At 49.5% G+C, this 26437-nt stretch overlaps 2 protein-coding genes across 2 annotated transcripts in view; one reads left to right on the forward strand and one right to left on the reverse strand.

Moving 5' to 3' along the window:
* The window catches only part of LOC116957008 (solute carrier family 12 member 5-like), a gene marked incomplete at its 5' end in the record, with an annotated part of 96440 nt that overhangs the window by 22446 nt on the left and 47557 nt on the right, over positions 1-26437 (forward strand). Inside the window, 3 exons of the mRNA XM_076063745.1 lie at positions 3580-3821; positions 6809-7107; positions 19395-19565. Coding sequence (XP_075919860.1) covers positions 3580-3821; positions 6809-7107; positions 19395-19565 — 712 coding nt within the window. The remainder of the gene's footprint in view (positions 1-3579; positions 3822-6808; positions 7108-19394; positions 19566-26437) is intronic.
* Positions 1487-3570, reverse strand: LOC142922807 (uncharacterized). The gene is made up of 2 exons (XM_076063744.1): positions 3414-3570; positions 1487-3301 (listed from the first exon to the last, which is right to left on the reverse strand). The coding sequence occupies exons 1-2, from the start codon at positions 3528-3530 to the stop codon at positions 2492-2494; spliced, it is 927 nt and encodes a 308-aa protein (XP_075919859.1). The 5' UTR covers positions 3531-3570; the 3' UTR covers positions 1487-2491.

Raw genomic sequence — 26437 nt, forward strand, 5'->3', positions numbered from 1 at the left:
ACACATACATACACTCATACACTCACACACACACTCATACACTCATGTACATCCTGGGGGCCATCGAGAGCCTGCTGGTGAACATACACACATACATATATACATACACACATACATACACACACATACACACACATACACACACATACACACACATACACACACATACACACACATACATACACTCACACACACACTCATACACTCATACACTCATGTACATCCTGGGGGCCATCGAGATCCTGCTGGTGAACATACACACACACATACATATATACATACACACATACATATATACATACACACATACATATATACATACACACATACATACACACACATACACACACATACACTCACACACTCACTCATACACTCACTCATACACTCACTCATACACTCACTCATACACTCACTCATACACTCACTCATACACTCACTCATACACTCACTCATACACTCACTCATACACTCACTCATACACTCACTCATACACTCACTCATACACTCACTCATACACTCACTCATACACTCACACACACACTCATACACTCATGTACATCCTGGGGGCCATCGAGAGCCTGCTGGTGAACACACACACACATACACACACACACATACACTCACACACTCACACACATCCTGGGAGCCATCGAGATCCTGCTGGTATACACAAACATATATACATATACACATACATACACACTCACACATACAAAAGACAAAGATCCCCTATATAGCCTTAACAGACTGTAGGGGCAAGTGCTGTTAGCGAGCACCTATGAAGGCCGGAACGGTACACGAGGGGGTGGGTGGCCAGCACCACGCCCGACCGCCTTTGTCTCCCTAGTGGCAATGTTTACACACCGCACCAGGTACTCATTTGAGGCTGAGTCGACCTAGGGGAGGCCCGGGACCGGTTCAGATAATCGTCACTGGTGTTGGCCGTGAGCGGGAATCGAACCCGGGTCGCCAGGTTCATAGCGCAGCGCGCTAACCGCTACACTATCGCTCCCCATACACTCATACACTCACACACACTCACATACACTCATGTACATCCTGGGGGCCATCGAGATCCTGCTGGTGAACATACACTAGTACACATACATACACTCACACTCACACACTCATACACTCACTCATACACAGGCTATGTGCACCTTGAGGCCACGTGAAGTGTCGAACGCTCGCTGGCAGGAGGTCACGGGGCAGACCCAGGTGCCACGGGTCGACTGACTGAGATGACTGGCTGATGCACCACCTGTGCCCCCTACTGTGCCAACCTGCTGTGCTTTAGCCACCCGGCGCTCCGCTCGTTGTTCTAAGCGTCGCTCCTCTGCCCTCCGTTGTTGTTGGAGGGCGACTGCCTCCAACTGCCCAGTAGCAGCGTCCTTCACGAGCCTCCTCCACAGAGGCCGATCTTGACACCGCTGGTACCAGTCATCGGCAAGTCCACTCAGCTCCACGTCCTCCTGTACCACATCACTCCATCTCTTCTCTAGCCCGTGCTGCGCCCGCTTTGCCCCCTCAATCCGGCCGAACAAAAGCTGTTTCGGCATGCGGTGGCTGGGCATGCGGGCTACATGACCCAGCCATCGCAGCCTTGCCCGCCGGAGGAGCTCACCGATGGGACCTTGCCCAGATCTTTCAAGGATTTGTGAGCTCCTCACACAATCCAGTCTGGTTAAACCCAGGATGGATCGTAGGCAGGCCAGCCTAAATATTTCTAACCGCCGAAGATGTTCCATTAGGGGGGTCCACGTTTCGCAAGCGTAGAGAAGGGAGGGAATGACCGTGGCCGAGAAGACCTGAAGCTTAGTGCGGAGCGACAGACCAGGTAGCTTCCACACAGCGTTACGCAACCGATGAAAAGATATTGCCGCTCGACTGATTCGGAGTGAGACCTCTGCTGTTAAACTGGAGCCAGTCATAAGCACACTGCCCAGGTATGGGAAACTCTCCACTCTCTCCACAACTGCCCCATCACCGATCGGGAGTTGTGGGGGTGGAGTGTCCGATGGTACAAAATACCCAGGCAGGTGCTTAGTTTTGGTGGGGCTGATGGTAAGGCCCCACCTCTTAGTGGCACGCTCCAGTCTCAGCAGCAGCGTCTCCAACTCCTCCTCTGACTGAGCAGCTATTACCAAATCATCAGCATACATAACGTGGTTGAGCAATAGGGAGCCATCCCTTGAACGCACCCGGGCATCGATCAGCCTCCCATTATATCTGTACCATATGAAGATTCCCCTGGTACAGCTATTGAAGGCTTCATGAACTACGTGGTCAAAATAGATGTTAAATAATGTGGGAGCCAGAGGACATCCCTGTCGCACCCCAAGGTGTACAGGGAATGGCTCTGACTCCCGGCCACGTAGTTTTACCCGGGCCCGCTCACCATCATGAAGGTCCTTAATGATCGTGAGCCAGAGGGTCAGGGACTCCAAAAGCACGAAGAACAACCCAGAGTCCAGGCCTATTGATGGTATCATAGTGCCTTGACCAGGTCAATAAAGCAGAGATGTAGGTCTTGTTGGAATTCCCTACACCTCTGCTGTAGCAGACGGACAGAAAATATGGCATCTGTGCAGGTGTCCGTGTGTGCGGTGTGTGGTGTATGTACCTGTGCGTGTGTGTGCGCTGTGTGTGGTGTATGTACCTGTGTGTGTGTGCGGTGTGTGGTGTATGTACCTGTGTGTGTGGTGTGTGGTGTACATACCTGTGTGTGTATGTGTGGTGTACGTACCTGTGTGTGTGTGCGGTGTGTGTGTGTGTGCTGTGTGTGGTGTACATACCTGTGTGTGTATGGTGTATGTACCTGTGTGTGTGTGCGGTGTGTGGTGTGTGTGCTGTGTTTGGTGTACGTACCTGTGTGTGTGTGGTGTACGTACCTGTGTGTGTGTGGTGTGTGTGGTGTACGTACCTGTGTGTGTGGTGTACGTACCTGTGTGTGTGTGGTATACGTATGTGCGTGTGTGGTGTGTGGTGTACGTACCTGTGTGTGTGTGGTGTACGTACCTGTGTGTGTGTGGTGTGTGCTGTGTACGTACCTGTGTGTGTGTGGTGTACGTACCTGTGTGTGTGTGGTATACGTATGTGCGTGTGTGGTGTGTGGTGTACGTACCTGTGTGTGTGCTGTGTGTGCTGTGTACGTACCTGTGTGTGTGGTGTACGTACTTGTGTGTGTGGTGTACGTACCTGTGTGTGTGTGCGGTGTGTGTGTGTGCTGTGTGTGTGGTGTACGTACCTGTGTGTGTGTGCGGTGTGTGGTGTACGTACCTGTGTGTGGTGTACGTACCTGTGTGTGTGTGTGGTGTACGTACCTGTGTGTGTGTGTGCGGTGTGTGTGTGTGTGTGTGCGGTGTGTGGTGTATGTACCTGTGTGTGTGTGCTGTGTGTGGTGTACGTACCTGTGTGTGTGTGCGTGTGTGTGTGGTGTACGTACCCGCGAGCGTGTCCGCGTGTCCACGTGACCACGTGTCCACATGACCGCGTGTCCACATGACCGCGTGACCGCGTGTCCACATGACCACGTGACCGCGCGTCCGCGCGACCGCGCGTCGCGTCGCCCGGCAGACGTACATCTCTCCCGGCGCGGCGATCTTCCGAGCGGCCGACGTTTCGGGCGAGGCGGACGCGATGTTGAACAACATGCGTGTGTACGGCACCGCCTTCCTCGCCTTCATGGCCATCGTGGTGTTCGTGGGCGTCAAGTACGTGAACAAGTTCGCCTCGCTCTTCCTCCTCTGCGTCATCCTCTCCATCTTCGCCATCTACGCCGGCGTCATCAAGACCGCGTTCGCGCCCCCCGAGTTCCCGTGAGCGTCAGCGCGCGCACTCGGTCACGTGCTCGGTCACGTGCTCGCTCACTCACTCGGTCACGTGATCGCTCAATCACTCATTCACTCACACAATCGCACGGTCAATCACTCGCACGCTCACTCACTCGATCCGCTCACGTGCTCACTCACATGCTCACTCACTCGCTCGCTCACTCACTCACATGCTCACTCACTCACTCGCACGCTCGATCACATGCTCACTCACATGCTCACTCACTCGCTCGCTCACTCGCACGCTCACTCACTCACATGCTCACTCACATGCTCACTCACTCACTCGATCACTCGCTCGCTCACTCACTCACTCACACGCTCACTCACATGCTCACTCACTCATTCGATCACATGCTCGCTCAAATGCTCACTCACTCATATGCTCACTCTCTCACACACTCGCACGCTCAATCACTCACACGCTCACTCGATCACTCGCTCGCTCACTCGATCACTCAATCACTCACTCACTCAATCACTCAATCACACACTCACTCAATCACACACTCACTCGCTCACTCAACCACTCGCTCACTCGATCAGTCGATCACTCGCTCACTCAATCACTCACTCACATGCTCACTCAATCACTCACTCACTCGCTCGCTCACTCACTCACTCGCACGCTCACTCACTCACTCACCCACCCACTCACCCACCCACCCACTCTCCCACCCACCCACCCACTCACCCACCCACTCACCCACTCACTCACCCATCCACCCACGCACTCACCCACCCACTAACCCACCCACCCACTAACCCACCCACCCACTCACCCACCCACCCACTCACCCACCCACCCACTCACCCACCCACCCACTCACCCACCCACCCACCCACTCACCCACCCACCCACCCACTCACCCACCCACTCACTCACCCACCCACCCAATAATCCACTCACCCACCCACTCACCTACCAACCTCACCTGAAAACCCACCCACCCACTCACCAAATCACCCACCCACCCACCCACTCACCAAATCACTCACCCACCCACCCGCGCACCAAATCACTCACCCACCCACCCACTCACGAAATCACTTACCCAATAACCCACCCACCCAATTAACCCACCCACCCACCCAATTAACCCACCCACCCATTCACCCACCCACTCACCCACCCAATAACCCACCCACCCAATAACCCACCCACCCAATAACCCACCCACCCAATAACCCACCCACCCAATAACCCACGCACCCAATTAACCCACCCACCCACTCACCCACCCACCCAATAATCCACCCACCCACTCACCCACCCACCCAATAACCCACCCACCCAATAACCCACCCACCCAATGACCCACCCACCCAATTAACCCACCCACCCACTCACCCACCCACCCAATAACCCACCCACCCACCAACTCACCCACCCAATAACCCACCCACCCAATAACCCACCCACCCACTCACCCACCCACCCAATAACCCACCCACCCACCAACTCACCCACCCAATAACCCACCCACCCAATAACCCACCAACCCAATAACCCACTCACCCAATAACCCACCCACCCAATTAACCCACCGACCCACTCACCCACCCACCCAATTAACCCACCCACCCACTCACCCACCCACCCAATAACCCACCCACCCACTCACCCACCCACCCAATAACCCACCCACCCAATAACCCACCCACCCAATAACCCACCCACCCAATTAACCCACCCACCCACTCACCCACCCACCCAATAACCCACCCACCCACCCAATAACCCACCCACCCAATAACCCACCCACCCAAATAACCCACCCACCCAATAACCCACCCACCCAATAACCCACCCAACCAATAACCCACCCAGCCAATAACCCACCCACCCAATAACCCACCCACCCAATTAACCCACCCACCCAATAACCCACCCACCCAATAATCCACCCAATAACCCACCCACCCACTCATAACCCACCCACCCAATAACCCACCCACCCAATTACCCACCCAACCAATAACCCACCCAGCCAATAACCCACCCACCCAATAACCCACCCACCCAATTAACCCACCCACCCAATAACCCACCCACCCAATAACCCACCCAATAACCCACCCACCCACTCATAACCCACCCACCCAATAACCCACCCACCCAATAACCCACCCACTCAATAACCCACCCACCCAATAACCCACCCACCCAATAACCCACCCACCCACTCACCCACCCACCCAATAACCCACCCACCCACTCACCCACCCACCCACTCACCCACCCACCCAATAACCCACTCACCCACCCACCCAATAACCCACCCACCCAATAACCCACCCACTCACCCACCCACCCAATAACCCACTCAATAACCCACCCACCCAATAACCCTCCCACCCAATAACCCACCCACCCACTCACCCACCCACCCAATAACCCACCCACCCAATAACCCACCCACTCACCCACCCACCCAATAACCCACCCAATAACCCACCCACCCAATAACCCACCCAATAACCCACCCACCCAATAGCCCACCCAATAACCCACCCAATAACCCACCCACCCAATAACCCACCCATCCAATAACCCACCCACTCATCCACCCACCCAATAACCCACCCACCCAATAACCCACCCAATAACCCACCCAATAACCCACCCAATAACCCACCCACCCAATAACCCACCCACCCACTCACCCACCCACCCAATAACCCACCCACCCAATAACCCACCCACTCACCCACCCACCCAATAACCCACCCAATAACCCACCCACCCAATAACCCACCCAATAACCCACCCACCCAATAGCGCACCCAATAACCCACCCAATAACCCACCCACCCAATAACCCACCCATCCAATAACCCACCCACTCATCCACCCACCCAATAACCCACCCACCCAATAACCCACCCAATAACCCACCCACCCAATAACCCACCCACCCACTCACCCCCTCACCCCCTCACCCCCTCACCCTCACCCCCCCCACCCACAGTATCTGCATGCTGGGTAACCGCACCCTCAACCGCAACGACTTCGACGTCTGTGCCAAGACGGTGACGGTGACGGCGGCGACGGACGGCGGCGAGACCCCCAACACCACGGGGAGCCCGCTGGGCCCCCTGGGCCCCCTGGGCCCCCTGGGCCCGCTGGGGCCGCTGGTGCGGACCACGCGGCTCTGGAGGCGTTTCTGCGACTCGGAGCTGCTGAACGCCACGTGCAGCGAGTACTTCACGCTCAACAACGTCACCGAGCTGCAGGGCATACCTGGCGTGGCCAGCGGCATCCTCATCGGTACTCGCCTACCTACTCACTCACCTACTCACTCACTCACTCACCTACTCACTCACCTAGCTAGCTACTCACTCACCTACTCACTCACTCACTCACCTACTCACTCACCTACCTACTCACTCACCTAGCTAGCTAGCTGGCTACTCACTCACCTACTCACTCACCTAGCTAGCTAGGTACTCACCTACTCACTCACCTAGCTAGCTAGCTACTCACTCACTTAGCTAGCTACCCACCTACTCACTCACCTAGCTAGCTAGCTGGCTACTCACTCACCTACTCACTCACCTAGCTAGCTAGGTACTCACCTACTCACTCACCTAGCTAGCTAGCTACTCACTCACTTAGCTAGCTACCCACCTACTCACTCACCTAGCTAGCTAGCTGGCTACTCACTCACCTACTCACTCACCTAGCTAGCTACTCACTCACCTACTCACTCACCTACTCACTCACCTACTCACTCACCTAGCTAGCTAGGTACTCACCTACTCACTCACCTACTGGGAGCTGCTGAACGCCACGTGCAGCGAGTACTTCACGCTCAACAACGTCACCGAGCTGCAGGGCATACCTGGCGTGGCCAGCGGCATCCTCATCGGTACTCACCTACCTACTTACTCACCTACTCACTCACCTACTCACTCACCTAGCTAGCTAGCTACTCACCTACTCACTCACTCACCTACTCACTCACCTAGGTAGCTACTCACCTACTCACTCACCTACTCACTCACTCACCTACTCACTCACCTAGCTAGCTAGCTACTCACTCACTTAGCTAGCTACCCACCTACTCACTCACCTAGCTAGCTACCCACCTACTCACTCACCTACTCACTCACCTAGCTAGCTAGGTACTCACCTACTCACTCACCTACTGGGAGCTGCTGAACGCCACGTGCAGCGAGTACTTCACGCTCAACAACGTCACCGAGCTGCAGGGCATACCTGGCGTGGCCAGCGGCATCCTCATCGGTACTCGCCTACCTACTCACTCACCTACTCACTCACCTACTCACTCACCTACTCACTCACCTAGCTAGCTACTCACTCACCTACTCACTCACCTACTCACTCACCTAGCTAGCTAGCTAGCTACTCACTCACCTAGCTAGCTACCCACCTACTCACTCACCTACTCACTCACCTAGCTACTCACCTACTCACTCACCTAGCTAGCTAGCTAGCTACTCACTCACCTAGCTAGCTACTCACTCACCTAGCTAGCTACTCGCCTACTCACTCACCTACTCACTCACCTAGCTAGCTAGCTACTCACCTACCTACTCACTCACCTAGCTAGCTAGCTACTCACCTACTCACTCACCTAGCTAGCTAGCTACTCACCTACCTACTCACTCACCTAGCTAGCTAGCTACCCACCTACTCACTCACCTAGCTAGCTAGCTGGCTACTCACTCACCTACTCACTCACCTAGCTAGCTAGGTACTCACCTACTCACTCACCTACTGGGAGCTGCTGAACGCCACGTGCAGCGAGTACTTCACGCTCAACAACGTCACGGAGCTGCAGGGCATACCTGGCGTGGCCAGCGGCATCCTCATCGGTACTCGCCTAACTACTCACTCACCTACTCACTCACCTACTCACTCACCTAGCTAGCTAGCTAGCTACTCACTCACCTAGCTAGCTACTCACTCACCTAGCTAGCTACCCACCTACTCACTCACCTACTCACTCACCTAGCTACTCACCTACTCACTCACCTAGGTAGCTACTCACCTACTCACTCACCTACTCACTCACCTACTCACTCACCTACTCACTCACCTAGCTAGCTAGCTACTCACCTACTCACTCACCTACTCACTCACCTAGGTAGCTACTCACCTACTCACTCACCTACTCACTCACTCACCTACTCACTCACCTACTCACTCACCTAGCTAGCTACTCACCTACTCACTCACCTACTCACTTACTTAGCTAGCTAGCTACTCACCTACCTACTTACTCACCTAGCTAGCTACCCACCTACTCACTCACCTAGCTAGCTAGCTACTCACTCACCTAGCTAGCTAGCTAGCTACTAGCCTACCTACTCACTCACCTAGCTAGCTACTCGCCTACTCACTCACCTACTCACTCACCTAGCTACTCACCTACTCACTCACCTACTCACTCACCTAGCTAGCTACTCACTCACCTACTCACTCACCTACTCACTCACCTAGCTAGCTACTCACTCACCTACTCACTCACCTACTCACTCACCTAGCTAGCTAGCTACTCGCCTACCTACTCACTCACCTACTCACTCACCTAGCTAGCTAGCTACTCACCTACCTACTCACTCACCTAGCTACTCACCTACTCACTCACCTACCTACTCACTCACCTACTCACTCACCTAGCTAGCTAGCTACTCACTCACCTAGCTAGCTAGCTACTCACCTACTCACTCACCTACTCACTCACCTAGCTAGCTAGCTACTCACCTACATACTCACTCACCTACTCACTCACCTAGCTAGCTAGCTACTCACTCACCTACTCACTCACCTAGCTAGCTAGCTACTCACCTACCTACTTACTCACCTAGCTAGCTACCCACCTACTCACTCACCTAGCTAGCTACTCACCTACACACTCACTCACCTACTCACTCACTCACCTAGCTAGCTAGGTACTCACCTACTCACTCACCTAGCTAGCTAGCTACTCACTCACCTACCTACTCACCTACTCACTCACCTAGCTACTCACCTACCTACTCACTCACCTTGCTAGCTACTCGCCTACTCAATCACTCACCTACTCACTCACCTACTCACTCACCTACTCACTCACCTAGCTAGCTACTCACCTACTGACTCACCTAGCTAGCTAGCTACTCACCTACTCACTCGCCTAGCTACTCACCTACTCACTCACCTACTCACATAGCTAGCTATTCACCTACTCTCTCACCTAGCTACTCACCTACTCACTCACTCACCTAGCTACTCACCTACTCACTCACCTAGCTACTCACCTAATCACTCACCTAGTGCAGCTACTCACCTACCTACTCACTCACCTACTCACTCAGCTACCTAGCTACTCACCTACTCACTCACTTACTCACTCACCTACTCACTCAGCTACCTAGCTAGCTATCTACTCGCCTACCTACTCACTCACTCACCTAGCTAGCTGCTCACCTACTCACTCACCTAGCTACTCACCTACTCACTCACCTACTCATTCACCTACTCACTCACCTACTCACTCACCTAGCTAGCTAGCTACTCACTCACCTACTCACTCACCTAGCTCGCTACTCACCTACTCACTCAGTTACTCACTCACCTAGCTAGCTAGCTACTCACCTACTTGCTCACCTACTCACTCACCTAGCTAGCTACTCACCTAACTACTCACTCACCTAGCTACTCACCTACTCACTCACTCACCTACTCACTCACCTACTCACTCACCTAGCTAGTTACTCACCTACTCACTCACCTACTCACTCACCTAGCTAGCTACTCACCTAGCTAGCTACTCACTTACTCACTCACCTAGCTAGCTACTCACCTACTCACTCACCTACTCACTCACCTAGCTAGCTACTCACCTACTCACTCACCTAGCTAGCTACTCACCTACTCACTCACCTATTCACTCACCTACTCACTCACTTAGCTAGCTACACACCGACCTACTCTATAGTGGTGGTTGTGGTTGTTGTTGTAGTGGTGGTTGCTGTAGTCGTGGTTGTTGTAGTGGTGGTTGTTGTAGTAGTGGTTGTGATGGTGGTTGTAGTGGTTGTTGTAGTGGTGGTTGTGGTGGTTGTTGTGGTGGTGGTTGTGGTGGTTGTTGTGGTGGTGGTGGTTGTGGTGGTGGTTGTGTAGAGAATCTGTAGAGCTCATACACTGTAGTGGTAGTAGTGGTTGTGGTTGTTGTTGTGGTGGTGGTTGTGGTGGTGGTGGTTGTTGCGGTGGTTGTGGTGGTTGTTGTAGTGGTTGTTGTAGTAATGGTAGTAGTGGTTGTAGTGGTGGTTGTGGTGGTTGTTGTAGTGGTGGTTGTAGTGGTTGCTGTAATGGTCGTTGTGGTGGTAGTGGTTGTGGTGGTTGTGTAGAGAATCTGTGTAACTCCTACACTGTTGTGGTTGTGGTGGTTGTTGTAGTAGTGGTGGTTGTTGTAGTGGTGGTGGTGGTTGTGGTTGTTGTGTTGTTGTTGTGTAGATGTTGCACACTCGAAATGAAGGACATGGGCAAGTGCTCCAAATCGAGGGCAAGCACATTTATTGTGGTTAATCTGTAATCTTGTGAAGAACAGCGCCGTCACTCTGTAAAATGCACCAACACGTGTGAGTCGCGAGTCGCCATTAACCACGTGGCGGGTTTACAAGCGCGGTTAATCATTAACCCTGCCAGCCACCTACAGGCCCAGCTCAGTCATCACATGCTGATGTACACACACGTGCACTAATGCACCGCACAGCACACCAGGACGTTCATAGGACTACACTTTTACTCCCTTGCTGCACAAGGATATCATTAAAATAGTGGTCCCTTCCTAATGTGCCACATAGAGAATCTGTGGAACTCCTACACTGTAGTGGTTTAGGAATAGGTTTTACCCTTTTAACTGGCACAAAAACTGACACCTTTATTCAAGGCATCATGTTTGCAATGACCACAACACAAGCAGTCAAAATGCCTTGAATAAAGGTGTCAGTTTTTGTGCCAGTTAAAAGGGTACAAACCTATTCCTATATCTTGTTTCTGGCAAAGGAGGTCTCATAATGTTAATGCTCACCCCGAGCCCTCAATAACTCTGATAGTGCGCTGTTTTTGAGTTGTACGCCTTTTGGCGTCTTCTGGTCCAACACCAATGGAGACTAGGCTCTAAGAAAAGCTGTCTCGGGTGTGGACCAATCAAATTCAAGGACAGTGCATATTATTATCAGAGTTGTCTCTTTTTTGTTGGCATTTTGACTGCTTGTGTTGTGGTCATTGCAAACATGATGCCTTGAATAAAGGTGTCAGTTTTTGTGCCAGTTAAAAGGGTAAAACCTATTCCTATATCTTGTTTCTGGCAAAGGAGGTATCATAATGTTACTATAGTGGTTGTTGTGGTTGTGATGGTTGTTGTGGTGGTTGTGATGGTTGTGGTGGTTGTTGTGGTTGTTGTTGTGTAGAGAATCTGTGGAACTCCTACACTGTAGTGGTTGTAGTGGTTGTGATGGTTGTTGTGGTTGTGATGGTTGTTGTGGTGGTTGTGGTGGTTGTTGTGGTGGTTGTGGTGGTTGTTGTGGTTGTTGTGTAGAGAATCTGTGGAACTCCTACACTGTAGTGGTTGTTGTGGTTGTGATGGTTGTTGTGGTGGTTGTGATGGTTGTTGTGGTTGTGATGGTTGTTGTGGTGGTTGTGGTGGTTGTTGTGGTTGTTGTTGTGTAGAGAATCTGTGGAACTCCTACACTGTAGTGGTTGTAGTGGTGGTGATGGTTGTGGTTGTGGTGGTTGTGATGGTTGTTGTGGTTGTGATGGTTGTTGTGGTGGTTGTGGTGGTTGTGGTGGTTGTTGTTGTGTAGAGAATCTGTGGAACTCCTACACTGTAGTGGTTGTAGTGGTGGTGATGGTTGTGGTTGTGGTGGTTGTGATGGTTGTTGTGGTTGTGATGGTTGTTGTGGTGGTTGTGGTGGTTGTTGTTGTGTAGAGAATCTGTGGAACTCCTACACTGTAGTGGTTGTTGTGGTTGTGGTGGTTGTTGTGATGGTTGTTGTGGTTGTGATGGTTGTTGTGGTGGTTGTGGTGGTTGTTGTGGTTGTTGTTGTGTAGAGAATCTGTGGAACTTCTACACTGTAGTGGTTGTAGTGGTTGTGATGGTTGTTGTGATGGTTGTTGTGGTGGTTGTGGTGGTTGTTGTGGTGTTGTTGTGTAGAGAATCTGTGGAACTCCTACACTGTAGTGGTTGTTGTGGTTGTGATGGTTGTTGTGATGGTTGTTGTGGTGGTTGTGGTGGTTGTTGTGGTGTTGTTGTGTACAGAATCTGTGGAACTCCTACACTGTAGTGGTTGTTGTGGTTGTGATGGTTGTTGTGGTTGTGATGGTTGTTGTGGTGGTTGTGGTGGTTGTTGTGGTTGTTGTGTAGAGAATCTGTGGAACTCCTACACTGTAGTGGTTGTAGTGGTTGTGATGGTTGTTGTGGTGGTTGTGGTGGTTGTTGTGGTGTTGTTGTGTAGATAATCTGTGGAACTCCTACACTGTAGTGGTTGTTGTGGTTGTGATGGTTGTTGTGGTGGTTGTGGTGGTTGTGATGGTTGTTGTGGTGGTTGTGATGGTTGTTGTGGTGGTTGTGGTGGTTGTTGTGGTTGTTGTTGTGTAGAGAATCTGTGGAACTCCTACACTGTAGTGGTTGTAGTGGTTGTGATGGTTGTTGTGGTGGTTGTGATGGTTGTTGTGGTTGTGATGGTTGTTGTGGTGGTTGTGGTGGTTGTGGTGGTTGTTGTGGTTGTTGTTGTGTAGAGAATCTGTGGAACTCCTACACTGTAGTGGTTGTTGTGGTTGTGATGGTTGTTGTGGTGGTTGTGATGGTTGTTGTGGTGGTTGTGATGGTTGTGGTGGTTGTTGTGGTTGTTGTTGTGTAGAGAATCTGTGGAACTCCTACACTGTAGTGGTTGTTGTGGTTGTGATGGTTGTTGTGATGGTTGTTGTGGTGGTTGTGATGGTTGTGGTGGTTGTTGTGGTTGTTGTTGTGTAGAGAATCTGTGGAACTCCTACACTGTAGTGGTTGTAGTGGTTGTGATGGTTGTTGTGGTGGTTGTGGTTGTTGTAGTGGTGGTGGTGGTTGTTGTAGTGGTGGTTGTTGTTGTGGTTGTTGTTGTTATGATGGTTGTAGTGGTTGTGGTGGTTGTGGTTGTTGTAGTGGTGGTGGTGGTTGTGGTTGTTGTGTAGATAATCTGTGGAACTCCTACACTGTTGTGGTTGTAGTGGTTGTGATGGTTGTTGTGGTGGTTGTGGTGGTTGTTGTGGTTGTGATGGTTGTTGTGGTGGTTGTGGTGGTTGTTGTGGTTGTGATGGTTGTTGTGGTGGTTGTGGTGGTTGTTGTAGTGGTTGTTGTAGTGGTTGTTGTAGTGGTTATTGTTGTTGTTGTGGTTGTTGTTGTTGTGTAGAGAATCTGTGGAACTCCTACACTGTAGTGGTTGTAGTGGTAGCGGTGGTTGTTGTGGTTGTTGTGATGGTTGTTGTGGTTGTGATGGTTGTTGTGGTGGTTGTGATGGCTGTGGTGGTTGTTGTGGTTGTTGTTGTGTAGAGAATCTGTGGAACTCCTACACTGTAGTGGTTGTAGTGGTTGTGATGGTTGTTGTGGTGGTTGTGGTTGTTGTAGTGGTGGTGGTGGTTGTTGTAGTGGTGGTTGTTGTTGTGATGGTTGTAGTGGTTGTGGTGGTTGTGGTTGATGTAGTGGTGGTGGTGGTTGTTGTTGTTGTGTAGAGAATCTGTGGAACTCCTACACTGTTGTGGTTGTGGTGGTTGTGATGGTTGTTGTGGTGGTTGTGGTGGTTGTTGTGGTTGTGATGGTTGTTGTGGTGGTTGTGATGGTTGTTGTGGTTGTGATGGTTGTTGTGGTGGTTGTGGTGGTTGTTGTGGTTGTGATGGTTGTTGTGGTGGTTGTGGTGGTTGTTGTAGTGGTTGTTGTAGTGGTTGTTGTAGTGGTTGTGGTTGTTGTTGGTGTTGTGGTGGTTGTTGTTGTGGTTGTGTAGAAAATCTGTGGAACTCCTACACTGTAGTGGTTGTTGTGGTTGTGATGGTTGTTGTGGTGGTTGTGGTGGTTGTGATGGTTGTTGTGGTGGTTGTGATGGTTGTTGTGGTGGTTGTGGTGGTTGTTGTGGTTGTTGTTGTGTAGAGAATCTGTGGAACTCCTACACTGTAGTGGTTGTAGTGGTTGTGATGGTTGTTGTGGTGGTTGTGATGGTTGTTGTGGTTGTGATGGTTGTTGTGGTGGTTGTGGTGGTTGTGGTGGTTGTTGTGGTTGTTGTTGTGTAGAGAATCTGTGGAACTCCTACACTGTAGTGGTTGTTGTGGTTGTGATGGTTGTTGTGGTGGTTGTGATGGTTGTTGTGGTGGTTGTGATGGTTTTGGTGGTTGTTGTGGTTGTTGTTGTGTAGAGAATCTGTGGAACTCCTACACTGTAGTGGTTGTTGTGGTTGTGATGGTTGTTGTGATGGTTGTTGTGGTGGTTGTGATGGTTGTGGTGGTTGTTGTGGTTGTTGTTGTGTAGAGAATCTGTGGAACTCCTACACTGTAGTGGTTGTAGTGGTTGTGATGGTTGTTGTGGTGGTTGTGGTTGTTGTAGTGGTGGTGGTGGTTGTTGTAGTGGTGGTTGTTGTTGTGGTTGTTGTTGTTATGATGGTTGTAGTGGTTGTGGTGGTTGTGGTTGTTGTAGTGGTGGTGGTGGTTGTGGTTGTTGTGTAGATAATCTGTGGAACTCCTACACTGTTGTGGTTGTAGTGGTTGTGATGGTTGTTGTGGTGGTTGTGGTGGTTGTTGTGGTTGTGATGGTTGTTGTGGTGGTTGTGGTGGTTGTTGTGGTTGTGATGGTTGTTGTGGTGGTTGTGGTGGTTGTTGTAGTGGTTGTTGTAGTGGTTGTTGTAGTGGTTATTGTTGTTGTTGTGGTTGTTGTTGTTGTGTAGAGAATCTGTGGAACTCCTACACTGTAGTGGTTGTAGTGGTAGCGGTGGTTGTTGTGGTTGTTGTGATGGTTGTTGTGGTTGTGATGGTTGTTGTGGTGGTTGTGATGGCTGTGGTGGTTGTTGTGGTTGTTGTTGTGTAGAGAATCTGTGGAACTCCTACACTGTAGTGGTTGTAGTGGTTGTGATGGTTGTTGTGGTGGTTGTGGTTGTTGTAGTGGTGGTGGTGGTTGTTGTAGTGGTGGTTGTTGTTGTGATGGTTGTAGTGGTTGTGGTGGTTGTGGTTGATGTAGTGGTGGTGGTGGTTGTTGTTGTTGTGTAGAGAATCTGTGGAACTCCTACACTGTTGTGGTTGTGGTGGTTGTGATGGTTGTTGTGGTGGTTGTGGTGGTTGTTGTGGTTGTGATGGTTGTTGTGGTGGTTGTGATGGTTGTTGTGGTTGTGATGGTTGTTGTGGTGGTTGTGGTGGTTGTTGTGGTTGTGATGGTTGTTGTGGTGGTTGTGGTGGTTGTTGTAGTGGTTGTTGTAGTGGTTGTTGTAGTGGTTGTGGTTGTTGTTGGTGTTGTGGTGGTTGTTGTTGTGGTTGTGTAGAAAATCTGTGGAACTCCTACACTGTAGTGGTTGTGGTTGTTGTTGTTGTTGTGGTGGTTGTTGTTGTTGTGTAGAGAATCTGTGGAACTCCTACACTGTAGTGGTTGTGGTAGTAGTGGTTGTTGTTGTGGTTGTTGTTGTTGTGTAGAGAATCTGTGGAACTCCTACACTGTAGTGGTTGTGGTAGTAGTGGTTGTTGTTGTGGTTGTTGTTGTTGTGTAGAGAATCTGTGGAACTCCTACACTGTACTAGTTGTGGTAGTAGTGGTTGTTGTGGTGGTTGTGATGGTTGTTGTGGTGGTTGTGATGGTTGTGGTGGTTGTTGTGGTTGTTGTTGTGTAGAGAATCTGTGGAACTCCTACACTGTAGTGGTTGTTGTGGTTGTGATGGTTGTTGTGATGGTTGTTGTGGTGGTTGTGATGGTTGTGGTGGTTGTTGTGGTTGTTGTTGTGTAGAGAATCTGTGGAACTCCTACACTGTAGTGGTTGTAGTGGTTGTGATGGTTGTTGTGGTGGTTGTGGTTGTTGTAGTGGTGGTGGTGGTTGTTGTAGTGGTGGTTGTTGTTGTGGTTGTTGTTGTTATGATGGTTGTAGTGGTTGTGGTGGTTGTGGTTGTTGTAGTGGTGGTGGTGGTTGTGGTTGTTGTGTAGATAATCTGTGGAACTCCTACACTGTTGTGGTTGTAGTGGTTGTGATGGTTGTTGTGGTGGTTGTGGTGGTTGTTGTGGTTGTGATGGTTGTTGTGGTGGTTGTGGTGGTTGTTGTGGTTGTGATGGTTGTTGTGGTGGTTGTGGTGGTTGTTGTAGTGGTTGTTGTAGTGGTTGTTGTAGTGGTTATTGTTGTTGTTGTGGTTGTTGTTGTTGTGTAGAGAATCTGTGGAACTCCTACACTGTAGTGGTTGTAGTGGTAGCGGTGGTTGTTGTGGTTGTTGTGATGGTTGTTGTGGTTGTGATGGTTGTTGTGGTGGTTGTGATGGCTGTGGTGGTTGTTGTGGTTGTTGTTGTGTAGAGAATCTGTGGAACTCCTACACTGTAGTGGTTGTAGTGGTTGTGATGGTTGTTGTGGTGGTTGTGGTTGTTGTAGTGGTGGTGGTGGTTGTTGTAGTGGTGGTTGTTGTTGTGATGGTTGTAGTGGTTGTGGTGGTTGTGGTTGATGTAGTGGTGGTGGTGGTTGTTGTTGTTGTGTAGAGAATCTGTGGAACTCCTACACTGTTGTGGTTGTGGTGGTTGTGATGGTTGTTGTGGTGGTTGTGGTGGTTGTTGTGGTTGTGATGGTTGTTGTGGTGGTTGTGATGGTTGTTGTGGTTGTGATGGTTGTTGTGGTGGTTGTGGTGGTTGTTGTGGTTGTGATGGTTGTTGTGGTGGTTGTGGTGGTTGTTGTAGTGGTTGTTGTAGTGGTTGTTGTAGTGGTTGTGGTTGTTGTTGGTGTTGTGGTGGTTGTTGTTGTGGTTGTGTAGAAAATCTGTGGAACTCCTACACTGTAGTGGTTGTGGTTGTTGTTGTTGTTGTGGTGGTTGTTGTTGTTGTGTAGAGAATCTGTGGAACTCCTACACTGTAGTGGTTGTGGTAGTAGTGGTTGTTGTTGTGGTTGTTGTTGTTGTGTAGAGAATCTGTGGAACTCCTACACTGTAGTGGTTGTGGTAGTAGTGGTTGTTGTTGTGGTTGTTGTTGTTGTGTAGAGAATCTGTGGAACTCCTACACTGTACTAGTTGTGGTAGTAGTGGTTGTTGTTGTGGTTGTTGTTGTTGTGTAGAGAATCTGTGGAACTCCTACACTGTAGTGATTGTTGTAGTGGTTGTTGTAGTGGTTGTTGTTGTGGTTGTTGTTGTTGTGTAGAGAATCTGTGGAACTCCTACACTGTAGTGGTTGTTGTAGTGGTTGTTGTTGTTGTTGTGTAGAGAATCTGTGGAACTCCTACACTGTAGTGATTGTTGTAGTGGTTGTTGTAGTGGTTGTTGTTGTGGTTGTTGTTGTTGTGTAGATAATCTGTGGAACTCCTACACTGTAGTGATTGTTGTAGTGGTTGTTGTAGTGGTTGTTGTTGTGGTTGTTGTTGTTGTGTAGAGAATTTGTGGAACTCCTACACTGTAGTGATTGTTGTAGTGGTTGTTGTAGTGGTTGTTGTTGTGGTTGTTGTTGTTGTGTAGAGAATCTGTGGAACTCCTACACTGTAGTGGTTGTTGTAGTGGTTGTGGTTGTTGTAGTGGTTGTTGTTATTGTGTAGAGAATCTGTGGAACTCCTACACTGTAGTGGTTGTTGTAGTGGTTGTTGTAGTGGTTGTGATGGTTGTTGTGGTTGTTGTGTAGAGAATCTGTGGAACTCCTACACCGTAGTGGTTGTAGTGGTTGTGATGGTTGTTGTGGTGGTTGTGGTTGTTGTTGTGGTTGTGGTTGTTGTTGTGTAGAGAATCTGTGGAACTCGTACACTGTAGTGGTTGTAGTGGTTGTTGTAGTGGTTGTTGTTGTTGTGTAGAGAATCTGTGGAACTCCTACACTGTAGTGGTTGTTGTAGTGGTTGTGGTGGTTGTTGTGGTTGTGATGGTTGTTGTGGTGGTTGTGATGGTTGTTGTGGTGGTTGTGGTGGTTGTTGTAGTGGTTGTTGTAGTGGTTGTTGTAGTGGTTGTGGTTGTTGTTGGTGTTGTGGTGGTTGTTGTTGTGGTTGTGTAGAAAATCTGTGGAACTCCTACACTGTAGTGGTTGTGGTTGTTGTTGTTGTTGTGGTTGTTGTTGTTGTGTAGAGAATCTGTGGAACTCCTACACTGTAGTGGTGGTTGTGGTTGTTGTAGTGGTGGTTGTTGTGGTTGTTGTGGTGGTTGTGATGGTTGTGGTGGTTGTTGTGATGGTTGTGGTGGTTGTGGTGGATCTGATGGTTGTTGTAGTGGTGCTGGTTGTGGTTGTTGTAGTGGTTGTTGTTGTGGTTGTTGTTGTTGTTGTGTAGAGAATCTGTGGAACTCCTACACTGTAGTGGTTGTAGTGGTTGTGATGGTTGTTGTGGTGGTTGTGGTTGTTGTTGTAGTGGTTGTGGTTGTTGTTGTGGTTGTTGTTGTTGTTGTGTAGAGAATCTGTGGAACTCCTACACCGCTGGCGGTGCGCGTCTTGAGAAGTCATCGCTGGGCTCTGTGGGCACCCTGGGGAGCGAGCGAGCGGAGCGCAGCCTCCCCTACGTCTACTCGGACATCGCCACCTCGTTCACCGCCCTCGTGGGGATCTTCTTCCCCTCCGTCACCGGTCAGCTAGCTCACTCACTCACTCACTAGCTCACTCACTAGCTCACTAGCTCACTCACTCACTCACTAGCTCACTCACTCACTAGCTCACTCACTAGCTCACTCACTCACTCACTAGCTCACTCACTAGCTCACTAGCTCACTCACTCACTCACTAGCTCACTAGCTCACTCACTAGCTCACTCACTCACTAGCTCACTAGCTCACTAGCTCACTCACTAGCTCACTCACTCACTAGCTCACTAGCTCACTCACTAGCTCACTCACTCACAGCCTCCCCTACGTCTACTCGGACATCGCCACCTCGTTCACCGCCCTCGTGGGGATCTTCTTCCCCTCCGTCACCGGTCAGCTAGCTCACTCACTCACTCACTAGCTCACTCACTCACTAGCTCACTCACTCACTCACTAGCTCACTCACTCACTCACTAGCTCACTCACTCACTAGCTCACTCATTCACTAGCTCACTCACTCACTCACTAGCTCACTCACTCACTCACTGACTCACTCACTCACTACCTCACTCACTCACTCACTAGCTCACTCACTCACTACCTCACTCACTCACTCACTAGCTCACTCACTCACTAGCTCACTCACTCACTCACTAGCTCACTCACTCACTACCTCACTCACTCACTCACTAGCTCACTCACTCACTACCTCACTCACTCACTCACTAGCTCACTCACTCACTAGCTCACTCACTCACTCACTAGCTCACTAGCTCACTCACTCACTCACTAGCTCACTCACTCACTCACTAGCTCACTCACTCACTAGCTCACTCACTCACTCACAGCCTCCCCTACGTCTACTCGGACATCGCCACCTCGTTCACCGCCCTCGTGGGGATCTTCTTCCCCTCCGTCACCGGTCAGCTAGCTCACTCACTCACTCACTAGCTCACTCACTCACTAGCTCACTCACTAGCTCACTCACTCACTAGCTCACTCACTCACTCACTAGCTCACTCACTCACTCACTAGCTCACTCACTAGCTCACTCACTAGCTCACTCACTCACTAGCTCACTCACTCACTAGCTCACTCACTCACTCACTAGCTCACTCACTCACTCACTAGCTCACTCACTCACTAGCTCACTCACTAGCTCACTCACTCACAGCCTCCCCTACGTCTACTCGGACATCGCCACCTCGTTCACCGCCCTCGTGGGGATCTTCTTCCCCTCCGTCACCGGTCAGCTAGCTCACTCACTCACTCACTAGCTCACTCACTCACTCACTAGCTCACTAGCTCACTCACTCACTGACTCACTCACTAGCTCACTCACTAGCTCACTCACTCACTCACTAGCTCACTCACTAGCTCACTCACTAGCTCACTAGCTCACTCACTCACTCACTAGCTCACTAGCTCATTCACTCACTCACTAGCTCACTAGCTCACTCACAGCCTCCCCTACGTCTACTCGGACATCGCCACCTCGTTCACCGCCCTCGTGGGGATCTTCTTCCCCTCCGTCACCGGTCAGCTAGCTCACTCACTCACTCACTAGCTCACTCACTAGCTCACTAGCTCACTCACTAGCTCACTCACTAGCTCACTCACTCACTAGCTCACTCACTCACTAGCTCACTCACTCACTCACTAGCTCACTCACTCACTCACTAGCTCACTCACTCACTAGCTCACTCACTAGCTCACTCACTCACAGCCTCCCCTACGTCTACTCGGACATCGCCACCTCGTTCACCGCCCTCGTGGGGATCTTCTTCCCCTCCGTCACCGGTCAGCTAGCTCACTCACTCACTCACTAGCTCACTCACTCACTAGCTCACTCACTAGCTCACTCACTCACTAGGTCACTCACTAGCTCACTCACTCACTCACTAGCTCACTCACTCACTCACTAGCTCACTAGCTCACTCACTCACTCACTAGCTCACTCACTCACTCACTAGCTCACTCACTCACTCACTAGCTCACTAGCTCACTAGCTCACTCACTAGCTCACTCACTATCTCACTCACTCACTAGCTCACTAGCTCACTAGCTCATTCACTCACTCACTAGCTCACTCACTCACTCACTCACTAGCTCACTCACTCGCTCACTCACTCACTAGCTCACTCACTAGCTCACTCATTCACTCACTAGCTCACTCACTCACTAGCTCACTCACTAGCTCACTCACTAGCTCACTCATTCACTCACTAGCTCACTCACTCACTCACTAGCTCACTCACTAGCTCACTCACTCACTCACTAGCTCACTAGCTCACTCACTCACTAGCTCACTCACTCACTCACTAGCTCACTAGCTCACTAGCTCACTCACTAGCTCACTCACTCACTCACTATCTCACTCACTAGCTCACTAGCTCACTAGCTCACTCACTCACTAGCTCACTCACTCACTCACTAGCTCACTAGCTCACTCACTCACTCGCTCACTCACTCACTAGCTCACTCACTAGCTCACTCACTCACTCACTAGCTCACTCACTCACTAGCTCACTCACTAGCTCACTCATTAGCTCACTCATTCACTCACTAGCTCACTCACTCACTCACTAGCTCACTCACTAGCTCACTCACTCACTCACAGCCTCCCCTACGTCTACTCCGACATCGCCACCTCGTTCACCGCCCTCGTGGGGATCTTCTTCCCCTCCGTCACCGGTCAGCTAGCTCACTCACTCACTCACTAGCTCACTCACTCACTCACTAGCTCACTCACTCACTCACTAGCTCACTCACTCACTCACTAGCTCACTCACTAGGTCACTCACTAGCTCACTCACTCACTCACTAGCTCACTCACTCACTCACTAGCTCACTCACTCACTCACTAGTTCACTCACTCACTCACTAGCTCACTCACTAGGTCACTCACTAGCTCACTCACTCACTCACTAGCTCACTCACTCACTAGCTCACTCACTCACTCACCACAACACTCGCTAACTCACCACAACACTCGCTCACTCACCAAAACACTCGCTAACTCACCACAACACTCACTCACTCACCACAACACTCACTCACCACAACACTCGCTAACTCACCACAACACTCGCTCACTCACCAAAACACTCGCTAACTCACCACAAAACTCACTCACTCACCACAACACTCACTCACTCACCACAACACTCGCTAACTCACCACAACACTCGCTCACTCACCACAACACTCGCTAACTCACCACAACACTCACTCACCACAATACTCATTCACTCACCCAAACACTCGCTCACTCACCACAACACTCGCTCACTCACTCACTCACCACAACACTCACTCCTTCACTCACTACAACACTCGCTCACTCACTCACTCACCACAACACTCACTCACTCACTCACCACCACACTCACTCACCACAACACTCGCTCACTCACTCACCACAACACTCGCTCACTCACCACAACACTCGCTCACTCACCAAAACACTCGCTCACTCACCACAACACTCACCACAACACTCGCCCACTCACCACAACACTCGCTCACTCACCACAACACTCACCACAACACTCGCTCACTCACTCACCCACTCACCACAACACTCACTCACTCACCAAAACACTCGCTCACTCACTCACTCACCACACCACTCACTCACCACACCACTCACTCACCAAAACACTCGCTCACTCACCACAACACTCGCTCACTCACCACAACACTCGCTCACTCACTCACTCACCACACTACTCGCTCACTCACCACACCACTCACTCACCAAAACACTCGCTCACTCGCTCACTCACCACAACACTCGCTCACTCACCACAACACTCGCTCACTCACCACAACACTCGCTCACTCATTCACTCACCACAACACTCACTCACTCACCACAACACTCACTCACTCACCACAACACTCACTCACTCACCACAACACTCACTCACCACAACACTCACTCACCACAACACTCGCTCACCACAACACTCGCTCACTCACTCACCACAACACTCGCTCACTCACTCACCACAACACTCACTCACTCACTCACCACAACACTCACTCACTCACCACAACACTCGCTCACTCACCACAACACTCGCTCACTCACCACAACACTCGCTCGCTCACTCACCACAACACTCGCTCACTCACTCACTCACTCACCACAACACTCGCTCACTCACCACAACACTCACTCACTCACCACAACACTCACTCACTCACCACGACACTCACTCACGCACCACGACACTCGCTCACTCACCACAACACTCGCTCACTCACCACAACACTCACTCACTCACCACAACACTCACTCACCACAACACTCGCTCACTCACCACAACACTCACTCACTCACCACAACACTCGCTCACTCACCACAACACTCACTCACTCACCACAACACTCACTCACTCACCACAACACTCACTCACTCACCACGACACTCACTCACACACCACGACACTCGCTCACTCACCACAACACTCGCTCACTCACCACAACACTCGCTCACTCACCACAACACTCACTCACTCACCACAACACTCACTCACTCACCACAACACTCACTCACTCACCACGACACTCACTCACGCACCACGACACTCGCTCACTCACCACAACACTCACTCACTCACCACAACACTCGCTCACTCACCACAACACTCACTCACCACAACACTCACCACAACACTCACTCACCACAACACTCACCACAACACTCGCTCACTCACTAACTTATTGTGGTTGGGGTGGTTATTGCGATTGTCGTGGTTGCTGTTGTTGTTGATGTGGTTGTGGTTGTTGTTGTAGTGGTTGTTGTTGTAGTTGTTGATGTGGTTGTTGTTGTTGTTTGTTGTAGTGGTTGTTGTTGATGTGGTTGTTGTTGTAGTTGTTGTTGTTGATGTGGTTGTTGTAGTTGTTGATGTGGTTGTTGTTGATGTGGTTGTTGTTGTTTTTGATGTTGTGGTTGTTGTTTTTGTTCTGATAGTTGTTGTTGTTGTTGTGGTTGTTGTTGTAGTTTGTTGCAGTGGTTGTTGATGTGGTTGTTGTGGTTGTGGTTGTTGTGGTTGTTGTTGTTTTTGATGTTGTGGTTGTTGTTTTTGTTCTGATAGTTGTTGTTGTTGTAGTTTGTTGCAGTGGTTGTTGATGTGGTTGTTGTGGTTGTGGTTGTTGTGGTTGTTGTTGTTTTTGATGTTGTGGTTGTTGTTTTTGTTCTGATAGTTGTTGTTGTTGTTGTGGTTGTTGTTGTAGTTTGTTGTAGTGGTTGTTGATGTGGTTGTTGTGGTTGTTGTTGTTGTTGTTGTTGTTGTTGTTTTTGATGTTGTGGTTGTTGTTTTTGTTCTGATAGTTGTTGTTGTTGTTGATGTGGTTGTTTGTTGTAGTGGTTGTTGTTGTTGTAGTTGTTTGTTATAGTGGTTGTTGTTGTTGTAGTGGTTGTTGTTGTAGTGGTTGTTGTTGATGTGGTTGTTGTTGATGTGGTTGTTTGTTGTAGTGGTTGTTGATGATGTGGTTGTTGTAGTTGTTTTTAATGATGTGGTTGTTGTTTTTGTTCTGATAGTTGTTGTTGTAGTGGTTGTTGTTGATGTGGTTGTTGTAGTTGTTGTTGATGTGGTTGTTGTTTTTGTTCTGATAGTTGTTGTTGTTGTTGTGGTTGTTGTTGTAGTTTGTTGTAGTGGTTGTTGATGTGGTTGTTGTGGTTGTTGTGGTTGTTGTTGTTTTTTGATGTTGTGGTTGTTGTTTTTGTTCTGATAGTTGTTGTTGGTGTGGTTGTTGTTGTAGTTTTGTTGTAGTGGTTGTTGTTGATGTGGTTGTTGTAGTTGTGTTTGTTGTAGTTGTTGTTGTTGTGTTTGTTGTAGTGGTTGTTGTTGATGTGGTTGTTGTTGATGTGGTTGTTGTAGTTGTTTTTGATGTTGTGGTTGTTGTTTTTGTTCTGATAGTTGTTGTTGTTGTGGTTGTTGATGTTGTTGTTTGTTGTAGTGGTTATTGTTAATGTGGTTGTTGTTAATGTGGTTGTTGCGGTTGTTGTTGTAGTTGTTGGTTGTAGTGGTTGTTGTTTTTGTTCTGATAGTTGTTGTTGTGTTTGTTGTTGTAGTTGTTTGTTGTAGTGGTTGTTGTTTTTGTTCTGATAGTTGTTGTTGTTGTAGTTGTTGGTTGTAGTGGTTGTTGTTTTTGTTCTGATAGTTGTTGTTGTGGTTGTTGTTGTAGTTGTTTGTTGTAGTGGTTGTTGTTTTTGTTCTGATAGTTGTTGTTGTTGTAGTGGTTGTTGTAGTTGTTGTTGATGTGGTTGATGTTTTTGTTCTGATAGTTGTTGTTGTTGTGGTTGTTGTTGTTGTTTGTTGTAGTGGTTGTTGTTTTTGTTCTGATAGTTGTTGTTGTTGTAGTGGTTGTTGTTGTAGTTGTTGATGTGGTTGTTGTTTTTGTTCTGATAGTTGTTGTTGTAGTGGTTGTTGTTGATGTGGTTGTTGTAGTTGTTTTTGATGATGTGGTTGTTGTTTTTGTTCTGATAGTTGTTGTTGTAGTGGTTGTTGTTGATGTGGTTGTTGTTAATGTGGTTGTTGATGCGGTTGCTGTTGTAGTTGTTTGTTGATGTGGTTGTTGTTTTTGTTCTGATAGTTGTTGTTGTTGTGGTTGTTGATGTGGTTGTTGTTTTTGTTCTGATAGTTGTTGTTGTTGTTGATGTGGTTGTTGTAGTAGTTGTTGTTGATGTGGTTGTTGTTTTTGTTCTGATAGTTGTTGTTGTTGTTGTTTTTGTTCTGATAGTTGTTGTTGTTGTTGTTTTTTTTGTTCTGATAGTTGTTGTTGTAGTTGTTGTTGATGTGGTTGTTGTTTTTGTTCTGATAGTTGTTGTTGTTGATGTGGTTGTTGTTGTTGTTGTTGTTGATGTGGTTGTTGTTTTTGTTCTGGTAGTTGTTGTTGTTGTGGTTG

The sequence above is a fragment of the Petromyzon marinus genome, unplaced genomic scaffold (genome assembly GCF_048934315.1).
Source record: "Petromyzon marinus isolate PM22_M1 ecotype Great Lakes invasive population unplaced genomic scaffold, UKy_Petmar_22M1.pri1.0 PM_Scaffold_178, whole genome shotgun sequence".
Taxonomy (NCBI): Eukaryota; Metazoa; Chordata; class Hyperoartia; order Petromyzontiformes; family Petromyzontidae; genus Petromyzon; species Petromyzon marinus.